At 41.8% G+C, this 21,664-nt stretch overlaps 1 protein-coding gene across 1 annotated transcript; it reads right to left on the bottom strand.

Annotated features, from left to right (window-relative positions):
- Positions 1-409: 409 nt before the first annotated feature.
- Positions 410-17,115, bottom strand: LOC141601542 (uncharacterized). The gene is made up of 6 exons (XM_074421836.1): positions 16,160-17,115; positions 16,014-16,069; positions 15,646-15,882; positions 14,908-15,586; positions 637-790; positions 410-547 (listed from the first exon to the last, which is right to left on the bottom strand). The coding sequence occupies exons 1-6, from the start codon at positions 17,113-17,115 to the stop codon at positions 410-412; spliced, it is 2,220 nt and encodes a 739-aa protein (XP_074277937.1).
- Positions 17,116-21,664: the final 4,549 nt, after the last annotated feature.

Raw genomic sequence — 21,664 nt, 5'->3', positions numbered from 1 at the left:
TTATGTGTAACTTTAACACGATTTTGTATAACTCTTATTTTAATTAAAACACACCAAGATGAAATAATAACAATCTATTCACAATAAGTTGCCTAGGTTGTTAAGGAGTTTCTTGACAATAGACTAGAGTTACAAAAGAGAGACTACAAAATGAATAGAAAAACATTCTATTTTTGGACAGGATTTTTGCCCAATAACTTGTTAATTTTTCGTCTGGCTTCTACTTGCTTCAGGATTTGATCTTTCTCACCTATGAAACTGTTGACCCTGTTCAAAATTCCTTTCCCTATGACGTTCATGTCAGCTAGGACAAGGGTCGCTGCCAGCTGGATTACCAAATATCGACGGTTCACCTTCCTCTCAAGATCCACATGACGAAAAGTATCATCCTCGTACATTAACATGTTCATCATTGTGAACGAGCCAGACTCTGTGTCGTTGATCGTTGCTTCTGCCAAGCAAACTGAACCTGACGAAATTGGAACTCCGATATGAATTTCCCTCTGTCCTCGTCTCTAGATTCCAAATAGTCGCTCATGTGGCTCGCCTGACACAAACAACAAAAGTTATCAGAGAAATTGTAAAGCAGAAACAAAACTGTTAAGTTGAACGTAATAACATTTCACCTCCACTTACAATTATATGAAACGCTTTGCATATCTCCGACCTCTCCGCATTAGGGTAGTACTTATTGTCAAGAAGATCAATCGTATGTGAATTAAAGTCGATACACGCACAAGCATAATGGGCTTCAATCTTAGTGGGTACGAAGATTAAATCTGCCTTCAAGCTGAAATCAGATTCACTGTCTTGTCTAAATGTTAGGTTTATTTACCTCTTATTAGACTCCTCTAATAGTGAACTAATTAACTTCTTAATTATTTGTTCTTTAGATCTAGTGCATGTATAACAAAATAAGAGATTTATAAGAAAAATAATGTCCCTTACATTGTTGGTTGGTTCGAAAATATGGGCACAAGTAAGGTCACCTTCCTTCACTTGTTCTTGAGCTTAATATGTTGGATGATCCTCCAAAAATTCCAAAGTATAGATCCTCCTTAGATTGCACCCAAGACTTATCCCTTAAACTAGTATACTAATTAACTAGATTAATAAACTAGTATCCTTAAAATTAATCCTAATATTATCACTATTACTACACTAGTAATCTTACTTTGATATTAGAATGAATGAACAAATGCTTGTATTTCTAAAACCTTGTTTTAGAGAGATTGAGAGAATATAAGAATATTTTGCATGTAGGAAAATGTGAATGAATAAGTGAATGAAAAATGAGAACAAAAGTTCTCATAAAAAGGAGGTGAGGCCGGGTAGGGTGTGTCCAAAGAGGGCATCTTACTTTCCTCTTTTTGTCTTCACAGAAATTGGATGTGTAAGATGTGTAAGAGTAGGTGTAAGGCTAGTTGTAGGTAGGCATCATCATGCCATTTTATCAAATAAAATAAAACAACCAAAACCCACTAACACTCCCTCCATTTCGATCCAACCTCTATAAAATAGACTACCATTTTATTTTGTCAATTGTCACACAATATGTCACATGTAGTATGTTACATGTTATTAATTAATTTAATGCATATTTATCACATAAATATCATTTTACAAATTAATTAAATTATATACAACAAGTTGACTAGTGATACTTGATCACATAAATAAAATGGGTCATATAATTATAATTCACAACATCTTGTAATTATAATTAACCATTCATTCTTATCTCTATTGTTTCTCAAACAATAAAGCATTTTTATTACTAAAATAAATCTTATTTAATCCCATTACAATAAGATATCAATATTCTCTCTCACAAATGAATTGTTCAATTGTAAGGAATTGATCACCTTGTATCGTCATACAATTAATCAATTTATCTATTAAGGGAGTTGTCCTTTAGGTGTGACCTTAAGGGATCAACTGACCACCACCATCATACGACAGTAATGTCAAACTCTATTCAGCCAATCATTACCGATTAATCATGATCAGTTGATTATATAATAAATCATCCCTTACGTATTCTTAATATGAGATTTAATTGTGATATTAAATCATGTGATCGCACTATTGTTGAGGACACATATTCCAACAATCTCCCACTTGTCCGAGACAAGTGTGCGTCACCAATTCTCTTGTCCTATTATAATCTCCCACTCAATGCAAGGTGTCTCTCAGGTCATACTTGCATTTGATCATATCTTGAGCGGTTTCCTTGATCTGGAGTGTAACTGTCTGACAGGAATTATCTACCATAGATACCTTCCGAGCGTGGCCGCACATTTCCAGTTCACTACTCCTCGAGTGGCCTTGAGATTTCAAACAACCCTGACAAGGGGTGGACAATTCCTATCGCACTATTCCCTTCGTTCAGCCACAGTTCATCATAACCCAAAATATACCCATTTGACCTCATTTATGACAGTCGTAGAGCATAAATCAAAGCCAATCAGAAATCTTTGCCAACTTGGGCGAATAGTCTCTAGTCAAAATAATTGACTCATAAGAATACTATAGTACCTCTTGCCACGACCAGGCTTTATGAATTACCAGAACTCTATAAGCGGTCACTGCTCGACAGAGTGTCCCATACAGTCTGCCTATGTGATCGACTAGTCATCCCATATGACTCTATGACACTTGAACTTGCCATCAATCGCATCACACTCTAGTCATTTCAAGACGTCACCTCATATAAGTAACTTGGGGCGAATACCATGTCAATCCAGTTCACTTTAATGGGGTTCAACTTGTCTCTACAACCCATTTGGATTTAACAAGGTAACAGGTGAGTTTAATAAAACTCAAACGATAAATGAGATTATTGATACGTGCATATTGTATAGTCTTTTTAGCCTATTTCAGCACGTATTTCTATACATTTTTGTACTGTTTATATAGTATTATGCCCCGAATTGGCTACTTTGGTTCGTTTTGTCCATTTTGTAGAAATGAACGCAAAAGTAGTGGAATCGTACCCTTTTTTGTTCTTTTTTCAAGCATTTAGAGGAGACGGGATTTTCCAGAGTGAGATACTGCATTGGGAAGCGTGAAGGCACAGACTACGAGGCAATCGGGCATGGATTTGAGCTGAATAGAAGACAAAAGACTCGATCGAGTAGTTTTACCACTCGATCGAGTGGTTTTCATGGCCCCAGTTGGTCGATCGAGTGCTTTTCTACTCGATCCAGAAGTGTTATAAAGAGGGGTTACTCGATCGAGTAACTATTCTACTCGATCGAGTAGATTATGCTGAGTTTTGCTCGATCGAGCGGTTTTGTTTCACTCGATCGAGTGGTTTCTGTTTTCATGGGCTTTAATTAGCCTGTGAGTTGTTTTATTTCGATAAACTTAGTTATTTTCCTATTTAAACTTATGTTAACTAGGTCATTAGGATCATCTTTTATTTTATCAATCATTCAGTTTAGCTTTGACAGAAAACTTATTACGTTACATTTTCCCTTTCTCTGTAACTTTGTTCTCGGGATTGTTTTGCTCGGATTTTGTGTTCTTTACGCCGGATTTGCACGATTGTAATCCCTTTCTCTTTTCTAATAATAATCTCTCTTTTGCTTGCTTTAATTTCTTGCCTTGCTTCATTTACTTTCTGCCCTAATTTACTTTTATGCATTTTATTCATTATTTCGTTATGTTTATTGTTAGTTCATCATTTGTCATTAGTTTTGATATTAATAGTGATATGAGTAGCTAAATCTAATTCATGTTGGGATTAGGGGATCTACGGTAGGAATGTGACGATGTAGTAAATAGTTTAGATGAAATAGTTGTGAGATTCTGTCACCATAGAAATTTAATTGTATTTTACCGACTTAGTTGAGTGCACGCTTCTGAGTCATCCCTTTAATCTGGCTAAAATTAATCCTAGATCGAAAGATTGAACTAAATAGGCCTGCTATGAACAGTAGACTACCCTGACGAGGATGAAAGTTAAGTTAATGGTAATTTAGGATAGAAAGTGCATCGAAAGGACCTTTCCATATCCGTCTCGCATTAGTTTGTCTAAGTTGTTTACAGTTGAGTCACTGGACTGCCGTAGTGAACCGAAATCCTGACATGACTTCTCTCTATTTGATAGTTTAAATCTAATCTCCTGCTTTTACTGCTCTTTTCTCTACTTTTCTTCCTTTAAACCTTTAGTTTAGAAAACAATTCAAACAACCCCCTCATTTGTGACCAAATAGACGGACTTTTACAGATATCTTGCCTCCCTGAGGAGATCGACCTGACTTCCCTAGCTATATAGTTAGTTTAGTTGGTTTATTTTTGATAGGTATACGACAGACGTATCAAATTTTGGCGCCGTTGGCGGGGAGGCAATTGCCCTATCTGTCTTTGTTTCGTTTATTTTATCCGTCTCAGGGATTTTTTTTATTCCTTGAGGCAGTTCTTATTCATTTTCTTTCAGTATTGTTTATACCCGTGTCGACGTGTTTGAGTTAGTTTCAAATTTGATTCGAGCCAGAGAGACTATTCAGGCATAGACTCCGTCTGCAGAGGAAATCACGAAAGGAAGACTTGAGTACTTTCGAGCTAGAGCTACATCATTCTCTTTTCGCAGAAGACATTCCTATTTTTTTCGATCAACAAGTAAAGATGCCAAAACTTTTCAGTCATTCGGTACCTAAAGCATCCTCAATTCCAAAGGGTTTCAATCTCCAGACTGAGGATGGGAATACATTTGACATCCGTCCTTCCTACATCAATCTGGTAGAAAGAAATCTGTACAGAGGTGTGGCATGTGAAGACCCGAGGAAGCACATGGAGGTCTTTACAGACTACTGTTCTACTATCCCCGCCACAAAGGGGGTAACTCAAGACAAGATTAAGGAAGTTCTGTTTCCTTTCTCTTTGACTGATTCAGCCAGGGAGTGGCTGACAGATTGGGAGTCCCTTGCTCTTGCCTTTTACAAGAGATATTTCCCTCCACGGCGCACCAATCAACTGAGGGCCAAGATTACCAGTATCAGGCGGGCTCCTGATGAGACTCTATATGAGGCATGGTCCCGATTCAAGAAATTGGTGAGGTCTATTCCTCACCATGGTTTTGACCCATGGTTTATATCTAACCAGTTCTACAATGGGCTGTATGATGACCACAGAGCCATACTTGATGCGTCATCTAATGGGAGATGACAGGAAAATACAGATGATGATAAGGGATGGGCCCTTATTGAAGAGATGGCAAATCATAGTGCTGAGTATGGAAACCCGAGGGATGGTATTAGAACAGTTCATGCAGTTGATAAGCAGGTTCTGGCTCAGCTGGACGCCATGAATGCTAGATTTGACAAGTTGGAGTTACATTCTGCTGGGGAGCCTCAGACGGTCCATGTGCTTACTAGAGGGGAGACCGTCACATGTGAGAGGTGTGTTAGCAATGATGGCCACACTGCTGTTGGCTGTCTTATGGAGAAGGAACAAGTCCTTACCTTTCAACAATATAGGCAAAGAGGGGGTTCCTATTACAACAACCAAGGGGCAGTTGTAACACCCCCTCATACCAAGGTGCCTTACCAGGACCACCCTACCATGAAAGTGTGTTACCATCTCGGTTGCCCGAGGTTAGTACATATCAAAAGCGTCTGAACTGAGCACGTTTATTAAAGTACTGTAAAGTATAAAGTTTACAACATCCAAACTCAAATACTGTTTTAACAAAATACAACTTCATAGTCTGACAATAAAAGAAATCCAACTAAGACTCAGACGGTGATGCTATGACTCGTGATGGCAAATCTCCCAAGACAGTCCCCAAGCTCACACTAGCAATACCTGTCAAGCCTGCTCACCATCCCCGAATGGATCACCGCAGATTCCACAAACAATAACGGGGTCAGTATTACTCAATATTAAGACAAACAAACAGAGAAATCAACTGATCATCACCAATGCCCAATCATCCAATCTCCCACAGTAACCGACTACACACCAAAGTGTGTAGCCCTGCCAGGTTACCCATCGTAACAGGTAACCCTCGCCGCCAGTGGGTGACCGCAGCCGATCCCACCTAGTCCAGCTCCTCAACGAGCGACAACAATCCATGTCCCTTAATGTGCACATCCCCTCCCGTGGCGGTTTCCACGGAGGGCGAAGTAGGGTGTGAAGCCACTCCCGCAAGTGACTCCACCACAATCACAATCACATGACATCACAGCCATCTCAATCCCCTCACACCAACATCGTCACAACAATCTCCATACTCCGATGATCAACAGATAACAATAATCACATCAAACATTTCTTATAAAGAATAAGAACCGAGTAGGGAAACCCTACCGTAGCAATCAACAGTGGAATGAACTCGAACAATCAGAAAGGCTCCTCTACGAAGTCTTCTCCTATACCATAATCATATCACACAATTACACATTGCACAACCCCATATTCCCAATTCCGTAATTGTACAGTAACCCCAACGAATACAAACAACATATAATTAGAACTTACCAACAGTAGGATGAGGAATTATACGCAAGGACTCCGAAGCTTTCACAAACAACAAGGCTATGGGATGATTAGGGAGTGATTAGGTACAGATTAGGGTTAACGTAGAAATGATGAAGTTGAAATGATGTTTTGAAAACTGACGCGCGATATAAAATAATTTTAAACACTCCCTAATCAAACCGTCAAAATAATACTCGCCAGACCGAATACTCGGTCGAGTAAAGTTATACTCGGCCGAGTATCCTCTACTCGGTCGAGTATTCACTATACTCGGTCGAGTATTCATCTAAACTAAAACAACTCACAACAAAGAAGACTACTCTCGGCGAGTAGGCTCTACTCGGTCGAGTAGTCACCAAAGAAAATCCGTAGTGTTACAATCATTCCCCCTAAAAAGAACTTCGTCCCGGAGTTCACACTTTACTATAAAACAAAGCACTACACTACGCCACAAGACTATACTAACCACATGATATATCAACACCAAGAAACTATACGAGTCACCACAAAAATCATTACCCCGACTCAAAGAAAAATAACAAACAAAACAAAACACGACCGCGACCATCTCCTACCCCCCTAAAAAGACAACGGTTACGTCTCCGTAACCAAACATACCTGATCAAAAAGGTTAGGAAAACGTTTTCGCATAGCTTCCTCGGGTTCCCATGTGGCTTCCTCCACATTATGATTAGACCAAAGGACCTTGAGTAAGAACGTCTCACCATTCTGGGTCTTACGAATCTTGCGATCAAGAATCTCCTTAGGAATCTCGGCGTAGGACAAGGACTCATCAAGCTCGATGTTCTCCATTTCAAGGATATGCGATGGGTCGCTCACATACTTCTGAAGTTGGGATACTTGAAAAACATTGTGCACTCTATCTAAAGCTGGTGGTAACGCTAACCTGTAGGCTACCTCGCCAACACGGTCCAAAATCTCATAAGGACCTATAAACTTTTGGCTTAGCTTACCCTTTTTCCCAAACCTCATAACACCTCGCATAGGTGACACTTTTAAAAGAACCTTGTCACCTACCGTAAACTCAATGTCCTTGCGGTGCAAGTCGGCGTAGCTCTTCTGACGATCTTGAGCTGCTCTCATCTTTTGCCGAATTAATTGGACTTGCTCAACCATATCTTGAACCAGTTGTGGCCCTAAAACCACCGCCTCGGAACTATCATCCCAACAAACTGGGCTTCGGCATTTCCGGCCATACAAAGCTTCAAATGGTGCCATCCCCACGCTTGTATGATAACTGTTATTGTATGAAAACTCAATCAGATCAAGCCTGTCTTCCCAACTGCCCCCAAACTCCATAACACATGCCCTCAACATGTCCTCTAAGGTCTTGATGGTCCGTTCCGTCTGACCATCGGTTGCCGGATTAAAGGCTGTACTCATCTTTAAAGTTGTACCCATCAACTCTTGCAGCTCTTGCCAAAACTTGGATATGAACCTCGCATCACGATCAGAAATGATATCCTTAGGTATACCATGTAACCGAACCACATGCCTCCTGTAACCCAATGCCAGCTGCATCTTAGACCAAGTATCTTTCATGGGAACGAAATGGGCTGACTTGGTTAACCGATCAACAATCACCCAAATCATGTTGTTACCTTGTTGTGACCTAGGTAACCCCACAATGAAGTCCATGGAGATCGACTCCCACTTCCACTCTGGTACATCCAAAGGCTGGATCTTACCTTGTGGTCTCCTTTGTTCACCCTTGACCTTTTGACAGGTCAAACATCTGGCTACAAACTCAGCTATATCTCTCTTCATATTTGGCCACCAAAAAGTCTTCTTAAGGTCTCTATACAGCTTGTCACCACCCGGGTGAACTAAATAGGGAGTGCAATGAGCCTCCGTCAAGATCACTCTCCGCAACTCTGTATCCTCAGGAACACACCATCTCCCATCAAAACGAACACTCCCATCTGGATGGATAGAAAACCTGGGAACCGTTCCACTCTCTACCCTTGACTTCCACTCCTGAATCTTAGGATCAAGCTCCTTCTTACTCTTGATGTTCGCATACAACTCTGGCTCGATCGTCAAATCCCCGACGGTATCCCCCTCTCGAATCATAAAGATCCCCAACCTAGACATCTCATCCCTCAACTTCAGCAAGGACATAGCTGTACATAGCGAATGAACGCTCTTCCTACTTAGTGCATCTGCAACAACATTAGCCTTACCCTCGTGATAGATGATCTCCATATCATAATCCCCAATCAGCTCCATCCACCGTCTCTGTCGCATGTTAAGCTCCTTCTGAGTGTAGATGTACTTTAGACTCTTATGATCAGAGAACACCTTAAAAGTTTCTCCATAGAGGTAGTGTCTCCAAATCTTAAGAGCGAACACAACTGCACCCAGCTCCAGATCATGAGTAGGGTAGTTCTCCTCATATTGCTTCAGCTGTCTCGAAGCATACGCTATGACTTTCCCTCCCTGCATCAAAACACAACCAAGACCATTCTTTGAAGCGTCGGTATATACCTCAAAGTTCTCACAACCCTCTGGAAAAGCTAGGATAGGAGCTGTGGTCAAGCGTTCCTTTAAGGTCTGAAACGCCGTCTCACAACTATCATCCCAGACAAATCTGACTTCCTTCCTCATCAAGGATGTCATAGGCCGCGCTATGGTAGAGAAATCTTTCACAAATCTCCTGTAGTAGCCGGCAAGGCCTAAGAAACTCCGAATCTCAGCAACATTCTTCGGCGATTCCCACTTGGTAACGGCCTCAATCTTACTAGGATCCACAGAGACCCCCTTCTTAGATATCACATGGCCCAGAAAAGCCACTTCCTCTAACCAGAACTCGCATTTGGATAGCTTGGCATAAAGCTGATTTTCTCTCAAGGTTTGCAGGACTATCCTCAAGTGCTCCTCACGCTCTTCCTTAGTCTTAGAATAGACTAAGATATCGTCAATGAAAACAACCACAAACCTATCCAAAAACGGTGTAAAGATCCGATTCATCAAATCCATAAAAGCTGCTGGCGCATTGGTCAACCCAAAAGGCATCACCACGTACTCGTAATGACCATATCGAGATCGAAACGCTGTTTTAGGAATATCCTCATCTGCTATCCTCAGCTGGTGGTATCCCGACCTCAGATCAATCTTGGAATACACACCTGCTCCACTTAGCTGATCAAACAAGTCATCAATCCTCGGCAACGGATACTTGTTCTTCACTGTGACACGATTGAGCTCTCTGTAATCAATGCACAGTCGCATACTCCCATCTTTCTTCTTTACAAAAAGAACTGGAGCTCCCCACGGTGACACACTAGGCCTGATGTAACCTTTGCCTAGCAACTCATGTATCTGCTTTTTCAACTCTGCCAACTCTTTAGGTGCCATACGGTATGGTGCTTTAGATATAGGACCGTTCCCGGCTTAAGCTCCACACTGAAATCAACATCCCTCTTGGGAGGCAAACTCGGTATCTCTTCAGGAAAAACATCTTCAAACTCTCTCACCACAGATATCTCCGAAGCTGTCGGTGGCTCTACTCGGTGATCTCTCACATGACAAAGAATCAAGGGACACTTCTTCCTCAAACACAACTTTAAAGTCATCACAGCTTTGAACCTACACTTAGGCTTTACCACAAACCCTCTATAGGACACCCTAACACCCTTGGGACCCTTTAAGGACACCCTCTTTTGCCGACAATCTATCCTGGCATCATACTTACCCAGCCAATCCATCCCGACAATCACCTCGCATCCATAGGAAACTCTAACAGGTCTACTGGTAAATCTACCCCTCCAACTACCATGGATACTCCCTTATACAGCTTGAGACACGACACAGACTCCCCTGAAGGTATGAATACATCATCTTTTACAACCTCAAACTTCCCCAAACCCATAGACACAAAGATGACTCTTAGACACAAAAGAATGTGTAGCCCCGGAATCAAACAAAATAAAGGACGGTACATTATGAACAAGAAAGGTACCCCAGAACTACATGAGCATCATCCTGTGCTTCCCGCTTGTCCATCATGAAAAGCTTTCCACTTTGTTTTTCTGTCCTCCACCACCGAATCAAGCATTGGAGGTACTTGGCTTGGCCGCCGAATCCCGAGTGGTACTATTGTTCTCGCGCCGATAAGATCCACCACCACCGCGGTTGTAACCGCCCTGGTTGCCCTGTCCACCTCTGTTGCCCCATGAACCTCCCGGTCGGTTACTAGCAAAACTCGAGTCGGCCCCGGGAAAAATTCCCCGACCGAGCCCCCGAACCAAAGTCTTAGGGCTTGTAGCTCGTGCATTCCCGTCTTTTGTGGCCTATCCCACCACAAATTGAAGCATGTAAGGTTAGAGTTGTCACTACACACTCCGACCTCCATTCTTTCCCCACCACGAGATCCTCCCGAAAAACCACTCCTCCGAAAAAGCTTTAGCATGGTTAAAGTTCCCTTTCTTGTTGGCCGACCTGGTCGTTGTTTCCACCATCACCTTCCTCTTTTCGATGTGATCCTCTCATCGATCTCTCTTGAGAGATCTACCATTCTCTCACTTGACCCGCTCTCGGTACACTTCCTTGGGGTCGTAGCAATCCCACTGGCATACGACTCACTATCTTAGCAGATAAACCCCTCTCAAAACGGAGAGCCAAACCTCTCTGTCCTAGCTGCATGTCTTCAACATAACGAGATAGCTCCAAAACCCGATGATAGTAGTCGGACCGTCATCTCCTCGGTCATGGTGAAGGAATCAAAGTCGATCTCATCTTGTGTCGGATATGTTCCGGACAAACCGCTCTCTCATAGCACTCTTCAACCTGCACCAAGGAATAGCTCCTTCCGCCTGGTAATAAGCTCTAGCATCTTCCTTTACATTTTGCCACCAAACTGCAGCCTCACCTCTTAGGTAGTACACTACCTGCTCAACAATCATGTCCTCGGGACACTTAACCATTTCCATGAGAGCTTCAATCTCACGGTGCCACTTCTCGAGTAGCTTTGGTTCACCTACCCCGTCATATGTGGGAGGGTTGAAGCGAGCAATGATGATGCTGAGCTGAGTTGCATCCATCGAGTTCTCGTTCCCCTTTCCCACATTTGTGAGCGCTTCAAGGAGAGCCTCTTGTTGCTCAATCATACGAGCAACCTCATCAAGAGTCATCTCCGAAGCTTGGATCTGCGCGGGAGTTCTTTTGGGCGGCATACTGAACTGACAAGAAACACGGAAACGTAAACACAAAAGCCTACAACTCAAATCGTAATAACTTTCCGCCAAAAGAACACTCGGCCGAGTATACAACCATACTCGGTCGAGTAACGACTACTCGGTCGAGTATCCTAGATACTCGGTCGAGTATTCGACTCCAGAAGCGAACGTCAAAAACTCAAAAACAACACTCGGTCGAGTAAAACAACACTCGGCCGAGTAGCCACTACTCGGTCGAGTATACTTCTTACTCGGTTGAGTTATCACATACAGTAGCTACTGATAATCACTGCCAAACAATACTCGGTCGAGTGCTTGGTTACTCGGTCGAGTGCTCCCTACTCGGTCGAGTACCTGCCCTGCTCGGCCGAGCCACAGAGTAGACGGGTATACAGTATAAAGTTCTCTATCATGCTCACTATTCCCGCAACAAACATATAACATCAAGGACTTTAATGCTAATTAAAAAAAATCACATCAGCCTACAATTCAAATATCAAGAACTTTAATGCCACGTTATAATCATATGAGCCTACAAATCATGCATATGCTAACTCCAACATGACAAACATTCATACACCCGTCACATCCTCCATTTTTTCCATCACCACATTTACAACTCTCTCAACACACACTTTCAACTATCATCTATTACCAACATCCATCTTCACATACATATGCATACAAAACCTAACTCTCATCACACTTCCCCATGTTACCGGCTCAAGTTAGTGAGGGCCAATTTGCGACTCTGGGACGTCTCCCGAGTCTTTGCGGTAGCTCCAAACAACTCTCCCCGGGTTCATTTTATTTAGACTCCCTAGGTTCATTAAATTCATTTGTTTAGGTGCCGGAATCTTTGGCTCTGATACCACTTTGTAACACCCCCTCATACCAAGGTGCCTTACCAGGACCACCCTACCATGAAAGTGTGTTACCATCTCGGTTGCCCGAGGTTAGTACATATCAAAAGCGTCTGAACTGAGCACGTTTATTAAAGTACTGTAAAGTATAAAGTTTACAACATCCAAACTCAAATACTGTTTTAACAAAATACAACATCATAGTCTGACAATAAAAGAAATCCAACTAAGACTCAGACGGTGATGCTATGACTCGTGATGGCAAATCTCCCAAGACAGTCCCCAAGCTCACACTAGCAATACCTGTCAAGCCTGCTCACCATCCCCGAATGGATCACCGCAGATTCCACAAACAACAACGGGGTCAGTATTACTCAATATTAAGACAAACAAACAGAGAAATCAACTGATCATCACCAATGCCCAATCATCCAATCTCCCACAGTAACCGACTACACACCAAAGTGTGTAGCCCTGCCAGGTTACCCATCGCAACAGGTAACCCTCGCCGCCAGTGGGTGACCGCAGCCGATCCCACCTAGTCCAGCTCCTCAACGAGCGAAAACAATCCATGTCCCTTAATGTGCACATCCCCTCCCGTGGCGGGTTCCACGGAGGGCGAACTAGGGTGTGAAGCCACTCCCGCAAGTGACTCCACCACAATCACAATCACATGACATCACATCCATCTCAATCCCCTCACACCAACATCGTCACAACAATCTCCATACTCCGATGATCAACAGATAACAATAATCACATCAAACATGTCTTATAAAGAACAGTAAACTGAGTAAGGAAACCCTACCTTAGCAATCAACAGTGGAATGAACTCGAACAATTAGAAAGGCTCCTCTACGAAGTCTTCTCCTATACCATAATCATATCACACAATTACACATTGCACAACCCCATATTCCCAATTCCGTAATTGTACAGTAACCCCAACGAATACAAACAACATATAATTAGAACTTACCAACAGTAGGATGAGGAATTATACGCAAGGACTCCGAAGCTTTCACAAACAACAAGGCTATGGGATGATTAGGGAGTGATTAGGTACAGATTAGGGTTAACGTAGAAATGATGAAGTTGAAATGATGTTTTGAAAACTGACGCGCGATATAAAATAATTTTAAACACTCCCTAATCAAACCGTCAAAATAATACTCGCCAGACCGAATACTCGGTCGAGTAAAGTTATACTCGGCCGAGTATCCTCTAATCGGTCGAGTATTCACTATACTCGGCCGAGTATTCATCGGCAGAACCAAAACAACTCACAACAGCAGCACTACTCTGCCGAGTAGGCTCTACTCGGTCGAGTAGTCACCAAAGAAAATCCGTAGTGTTACAGCAGTCTATCCTAATTTGAGGTGGACTAGTCAAAATGTGCTCAATCCTACCCCTCCTCCGCACCAGCAGCAGCCGTATGTTCCTCCACATAAAAATCAACAAGTCTTTCAGAAGCCTCCTTCCTTCCCTCCTCCAAGTCACGGAGCATCATCTTCTGGAAGGGTGAGTGAGATTGGTGAGCTAAAGACTATGCTGCAATCTTTTACAAAGCAGTGGCAATTGAGTGATTAACAGAAAGATGCATCCATCAAGGCACTTGAAACTTAAGTTGCCAAATTAGCCGCGAACCAATCTACAAGGAAACCGTGTCATTTACCATCACAAACTGACAAAAATCCACATGAGATGGTAAATTGAATCAATTTGAAAAGCGGTCGTTCATATGAGGGACCAGAAGTGTTGAAATCAGACCCGAGGAAGGAAATAATAGCTGATGAACAGTGTTCTGTCGAAGGAAATGAGCTGACGGTTAAGAAAGTGCTCGATCGACTAGTTTCTGGAGGTCGATCGAGTAGATTTGATGATGAAAGTACTCGATCGAGTGGATTTTCTACTCGATCGAGTGAACAGGTGTAGATACCTCATTTTTGCACCTCCCGCAAACCACCCGGTGATGATTGGGCCGCGTGTTTGGTACGCGGAACGATTTATGACAGTTCGTAAGTTTATCATCAAGTGATCGCTCAAACACTGATGTCTACCTCTTAGTTGTCATCTACGCGCCGATACGGTCGTTTTGACAGTAATTAGAGTATATTTGGAGTCCGGGCCTAAAACCGTCTTCATTTTCTGATAACCGCTAAATCCCGAGTCAGAATGTTCTGGAATGTTCTGGATATTTCTATGCCATATTTTATAAATATTTCACAATGTTTTAATCTTTGGTAAACAATTTCTTTTTTTGGTGAAATGTGAGATGTATGTATATGTATATATATATATATATATATATATATCAAAAAATAAAGTTCATGGGGTACATATCAACTAATGCCAATTACATAATTCCAACTCCCTTAAGCCATTCAAGTTCTAAGAAAGTAAGTTTGTTTCTGTCCCTACCTTGAGCTCTCAGCTTCATGTCATCAACAATGTTTGTAGCAACCTTCTGTGGCCTTAGAAGAACACCATCAATCCTGCACTTATTTCTATGATGCCATACATGATATATAGCTCCCAAGATCAGTCCTGCCTGCACTCCTCTCTGCATCTTAGTGCCACTAGCCTGAATACACCAGTCCAGAACATTGCCAACAGGTAGATTTAGGCCAGTTTTCAGCTGCAGATGTTGGACTATCCTGAAGCTGTAATCATACCCAAAGAAGAGGTGTTCCAAGTCTTCTGATGCCTGTCCACATAACCAGCAGCTATCATCAATGTCCACCTCATATCTGATCAACTTATCTTTGGTTTTGAAAGCTCCATGAGCAAGAAGCCATCCCATGAATTGATGCTTTGGGACCGCCCATTCATTCCATATCACCCCATCCCAGCTAACCTTAGGACGAGCCCCCATGAGCCATTGATAACAGCTGGCAGTAGAGAAACCTACCCCTTGTATATCCCATGTCCCATTTGTGTAGGCAACAGCCAGATCCTGCTTTACCCTACAAACTCTCCTCCACACCCAGCTTGTGTTTTTTGATACTCCCACCAATTCTGCCCTTTCAGATGGTTGTCCTTCACCCATTTGACCCATATAGTGTCTTTATCCTCAGCAATCCAATTTACCAGCTTACCTATCAGAGCCTTATTCATCATTTCCAAGTTTTTAATCCCTAAAAAACCCTCTGCTTTAGGCATGCACACAGTGTCCCAAGCCACCAGTGGAACCCTATGATAATCAGCACAGCTATCCCAAAGGAAGTTTCTGCAGGCAGCTTCCACTTTTGCAAGAATTCTCTTTGGTAGGACAAACAAGGAAGCCCAATAGGAATGTAAAGTAGTCCAAACTGCTTTCACCAACACAAGTCTCCCTGCATATGAGAATTTTTTGCTCCATACCCATGAATTCTACTACAGATCTTCTCAACTAAGCATTTACAATCTTGTTTTTGCAATCTAGTAGTTTGAATTGGCATGCCAAGATATTTAAAAGGTAACTTACCCTCTACAAAACCAGAAACACTCAGGATGTCATGCTTGAGATGATCAGGCACCCCTCTGAAATAAGCATTAGATTTTGCAGCACTTATTTTTAGACCATATGCTTTAGAGAAAGTAGAATAAGACTAGAGTAGCAGCATAATAGACTTGGCATCCCCATGGCAGAAAAGGAGCACATCATCTGCAAACATCAAGTTGGCCAATTGCACCTGCTTGCACATAGGATGGTACTTGAACTTAAATTTAGCAGCAGCATACTTAATAGTTCTTGTCAGGTATTTCATACATAAAGTGAAAACAAGAAGGGAGAGTGGGTCTCCCTGCCTGAGACCTCTCCTGCCTTGGAAATATCCAAACATTTCCCCATTGAGGGATAAAGAAAAGGATGCTGTAGTTATACATTGCATCACCATTTCCCAAAACTCCACAGGGAATCTTAGCTCTTCCAGGAGTTTTTCAACAAAGATCCACTCCACTGTATCATATGCCTTTTGGAGATCTATTTTGAATAGGCATCTAGGAGATGCATTTGGCTTTTCATAGCATCTAATTAGATCTTGACATATAAGGATATTCTCCTGAATGCTCTTATTTTGTATAAATGCTCCTTGATTAGGATCAATGATAAGAGGCAACACTTCAGCTAGTCTTGCACATAGCAGCTTGGATATTACCTTATATACTACATTGCAGCAGGCTATAGGTTGAAATTGGTACACAGTTTGGGGCCTGTAACATTTAGGGATCAGAGTCACATTTGTTGCATTCACTTGCTTCAGCAACTGCCTGGTTCTGATAAAATATTGGACAGTAGTAATCACCTCCCCTCCTATCTCATTCCAAGCATCCTTAAAGAACTTGCTTGTGTATCCATCAGGACCTGGTGATTTGTTATCAGGGATACTGAACACAGCTGCTCTAATCTCCTCCCCAGTAACAGGTCTCAGTAAGATAGACCTGTGCTCCTCTCTGCATCTTTGTTCTTGATCAATGATTTTCCTGTGTATTTTAGTGGTAACTTGTTTAGTCCCAAGAAGATACATATAATATTCCAGGAATGCTGTCTGAACCTGCTCTGGACTGTCACACAACTTTCCATTCATATCCTCTATCAAGATCACCCTATTCCCATTCCTTCTTTTTTTGAGAATGCCATGGAAATAGGCACTATTTGTGTCCCCCTCTTTCATCCAGAACTGCTTTGTCTTTTGTGCCAAGAAGCTATCCCTAGCAGTGCTTAATTTTTTTAATTCCTAAGAGGCCTCATATTCTGCATTAAGCAACTGAGTATCAGTGGGATTCCTTCCAAGCTGTTCCTGCAGATCATGAACCTGTTTCTGAAGTCTGCTTGTTGAATGATCAATATCATTGTACCCCTCTTTATTCAAACTCTTCAAAGCTGGTTTCAGGTGTTTCAGGTTTTTAACTAGCCTGAACATGCTAGTACCCATCAAACCCTTATCCCAATTACTTCTAACAGTGTGCAGGAACTCCTTTGCCTCTCCCCACATGTTGAAATACTTGAAGCAACGTTTCCTCTGGGAGTTTTTAGAGCTACTAATAATACATGGAGTGTGATCCATTAACCCCTCGGGCAAAAAGTGGGCATAAAGATCAGGCAAGTGATCACACCAGTCCTTATTGATCAAGAACCTATCAATCCTACTATAAATCCTCTCCTCAGGTTTTTGTTTATTGTTCCATGTAAAGAGAGAACCTGTAGCATCTATATCAATAACTCCACAATCTGCCACACATTGCCTAAATAGCTCCATCTCACCTGAAGGTGTGTTGCCACCTACCCTCTCAGCAGCTGATAACACACAATTAAAATCACCAGCAACAGCCCAAGGACCACTGACCTAACTAGCAATTCTTCTTAAGGAAAACCAAATTAATCCGTTATTCCATAACTTAAACACGGAAATCTTTCTTCCGCAGGAGGAACCACTTGGGAACAGACGCAGCAGGTGCTGCGCCTCTTCCAAGAGACGCAGTGACTGCTGCGCCTCTTCCCAGGTCCTTTTCTGCGTATTTTTCGTATTTTTTTCATATCTTTTCGAGATTCACTTCCAAATTCTCTCCGAAAATCCTATTCCTTCACGTGATTAGTATAAATAGGAGCCTTCGCTCCTCATATTTCTCACGCGAGTGTCTGCCCTTCTCTTCTCCCTTTGCATTCTAGTCCACGTTCTTACTTTTTGGCGTCTACGTGCTTGAACATTCGACCACGTAAGCTCGGATCCTTCTGAGTACCAGCCTCGTTTGCATGACCGACCAATTTGACCAACTCCACATCAATCAACTTAATTAATCTTAATTGTTTTCCTCCTACGAAGGCACTTTCGTTACATTTGAGTCGAGCATCACTAATCGATAACTTAGTTCATCTCGTTTCGTCAAACATGTAAGTCTGAGGGTTTATAATCTCTCTTTTATTATTGTTCTTTACTTTTTGTATCATTAATGTAAGGTTTATGTCCAAAACATCTCTTAAAACCGATTTATAAAACCTCGTTTAAAACCCTTTTTTCGGATTACCATAACATAACCGTCGAGAAAGGACGCAGCAACTGCTGCGCCTCTTCGAAGGAGCGCAGTGCCTGCTGCGCCTCTTCGTGAGGCTGCTGCAGTTCCTGCTTCCTTTCTTCTTCCTTTGTCCTCTGTAATTCGTTTGTTTTATTTGCTTCGTTTGTTTTTGCTAATTCTTTGACATACAATAACATAATCGTCTCACATGTATATTATTTATCGTTCATTAGTGTTTAATTCATCGTTAAATCCGACTTAAATCCCTTATAATCTCATATTTGCGGGTTTTCGTCATTAAACTCAATCCGGGTTGTAGGAATTCAATTCGTTCATATTGAATTTCTGGAATTCGACCTTTGATATATTTTCATCTGTCTATCGTCATATTCATCGCATATTCGTCATTAGTTCGTCATTAATTCATCATGTTTAACCTAATTAATTCACCTATGTCACTAATCAATCTTTCATTCATGTAAATAATTCATCTTAATTCCGTCTCATCCATGTTTTATCACTTTTATGACTTATTTGTTTGTAATTAATCCATTAAATCACTTTCATCCGAGTTGAATATCGTAATTAACCATTAAATTCACCAATTTATATTAACGATTTGCAGTTCCGGCTTCACAGCCAGAACTCACCCTTGGAACAGACGCAGCAGCTGCTGCGCCTCTTCCAAAGGGCGCAGTCCTGCTGCGCCTGTTCCAGGTTGAATTTTGTCTCTGAACTTCCGTTCTGCCTTGACCTGTTTAATTAGTTTACGTATAATTAACTATTAACCGTATTATCGCCTAATTCCTGTTCGCTTATTCATTCTTTTATTCTTTTTCTCAATTTATCCGTTTTAAAGGTATTTTCGACATAAATCGCTAAATCCATTGTAATTATTGTAATTTTTATTATCGTAATTTTCCTATTGTATCTATCATTGTATTTTGTATCATTTGTATGTTTTCACATGTAATTGAACATAAATTTCTACTTCGACCCAATTGTTTGCTAATTAATTGTTCACCGACTTAGTTAAATCTTCACATGCTAGGATTAAAACTTGGATGTTGCATTGCATGCATATAATCGCCGATATATCAAGTATAGACGATTTCCCTACTCATTAGTAGAGGCCGCTATCGAGGCGGGCGGTATTAGGTGTTCGATCAAAAGAGCTTCCTAATACGTACCCTCACCCCTTACTTCAGATCTCTGTGAACATCCGTGTTCATTGGCATCCACGAGAGTCATTCTAGACATAGAATGCTAAGGGTAACGATTGCTTAGTGTTCATGTCACTACTTTGTGTCTTGACATGACACGAGGTATTCGAACGGTTCCAATTTCCCATAAAAATTGGTGGTGACTCCACAAATGCAAACGCTTGTTTCCCAAGCGCCCCCCGTGGCCCATTGTCCACAGTTTGGCGACTCCACTGGGGAATAATACACTTACGTGTAGCTAAAAGGGTGAAACTTGAACAAGGTTAGGGAATAGTTTGTACAAGACAATTGTCGGTTTTCATAACTCGGTCTTCCAAGATCATTTCATTCGGCCTTCCTAGGCCCAACCCATCCCATTCGACCAATCGTCCCGTCTAAACGGTCCTAATTCTTATTTGGGCCAAAGGATGGATAGCGATTGACGTCATCCATTCCATGATGCTTACTCTTGTTTGTATCAAGGACCTTCACTACTTGAGGAAATGGACTAGGAATCGGCCTTACTCTTATTAGGTACGAGCCTCTCCACAGACTTCGGGTTTGATTGTTCGGTATGGCAACCCACCCTTTAAACCAAAACCATTTTAAATGCACTCAGCATCCCGTTATAATGCTTGTATAAATGTTTGTACCTTACGTGATCACCATTTTAAAACAAAACCATGACGATTTTTGTAAAAAAATCAAAATCCCTTTTTAAATGAAAATTTCGAAGAGGCCCATGATTAGCGCAAAACCGAGTCGAAACTCTGTCTGTTTGTCGAGTCAAAATTCGGGCCCAAGCCCATTTCAAAACCTCACTTCGAGTCCACTCCTACAACTACACTATAGTTGACTAGGATACACATTTTCAAACCTTTGTCTTTTCTTCAAAACTCACTCGACACAAGTGGCACACACCCACTTCACGAGTCAAAACATTTCTTCTTTTAGTAAGTGTGTTAGGATGGTCGATCGTGTTTTGATTCGTCGTCGATCTCTTATTCAGTTTCCAAGATGCCTGAAATAAGTGACGCGAACTTCAATCAACCTCAAGATGGTAATGATCGAATCCTAACCGCACTAGCTCAAATCCAAGTTACCCAAGACCAAGTGTATGATCGCCTTGACACCATCGAAGGCCGGATCTACGCCGTAGAAATGAGGATTCCTCCTCGGGAAAGTGAAGTTGTTGATGACTTCGTGAATGACTTCAGGGAAGAAAGCTCTCCCATGGGTGTGACTGCAGCTGAGAAAAGACTCCAATACTTAGAGGAGCAATTGATGTACCTTAAAGGGAATGACATTTATAGGGAGAATAATCGCAAATATGAGGCCGTCAATTCTAAATTGCCAACCAACTTCAACATGACGGATATCCCTAAATTCAAGGGGCATGAGAACCCTTTAAACCACATCCGTGCCTTCAAGGATTACATGTCTATCAAAGGCATCAAACCCGAGATGTTCTTAAGGATCTTTCCTTCATCTCTTGACACCATCCCAAAGCAATGGTTCTACTCTTTAGAACACAAGAAGATCGCCACTTGGGAAGATGCCGCAATCGAGTTTTCTAAGCAATATGCGGATAATGCCGAGATCCAAGTTAACATGCGCACTTTAGAGGTTCTTACCCAAAATGACAAAGAAGGATTCACCGACTTCCTAAGTAGGAGAAGGAAGACTAGTACCAAACTAGTTGAACGTCCGGATGAGGCTACCCTTGTGGAGAAGTTCGTCGATAATCTCAAACCTATCTATGCCAATCATTTAAGGTACCAAAACATCAAAACTTTCAAGGATTTAACCGTACTAGGAACAAGGATTGAAGATGACATACGTAAAGGGCTCTTGTCCAAAACGGTAGGTCGAGGACATCAAGGCTCAACAAGTCGTTCTTACGGCTCCACTAGCAAGACTG

The sequence above is a fragment of the Silene latifolia genome, chromosome 9 (assembly GCF_048544455.1).
Source record: "Silene latifolia isolate original U9 population chromosome 9, ASM4854445v1, whole genome shotgun sequence".
Lineage (NCBI taxonomy): Eukaryota > Viridiplantae > Streptophyta > Magnoliopsida > Caryophyllales > Caryophyllaceae > Silene > Silene latifolia.
This window is presented reverse-complemented; position numbering and strand designations above follow the sequence as displayed.

Coding starts and splice junctions, on each gene's coding strand:
- LOC141601542 (XM_074421836.1), bottom strand. CDS start 17,115: ATGAATGGAAAGTTGTGTGACAGTCCAGAGCAGGTTCAGACAGCATTC. Junction 16,070..16,159: donor TTCTGCCATGGGGATGCCAA/GTCTATTATGCT, acceptor TGCTTATTTCAG/AGGGGTGCCTGATCATCTCA. Junction 15,587..15,645: donor GATGAATAAGGCTCTGATAG/GTAAGCTGGTAA, acceptor AAATGGGTGAAG/GACAACCATCTGAAAGGGCA.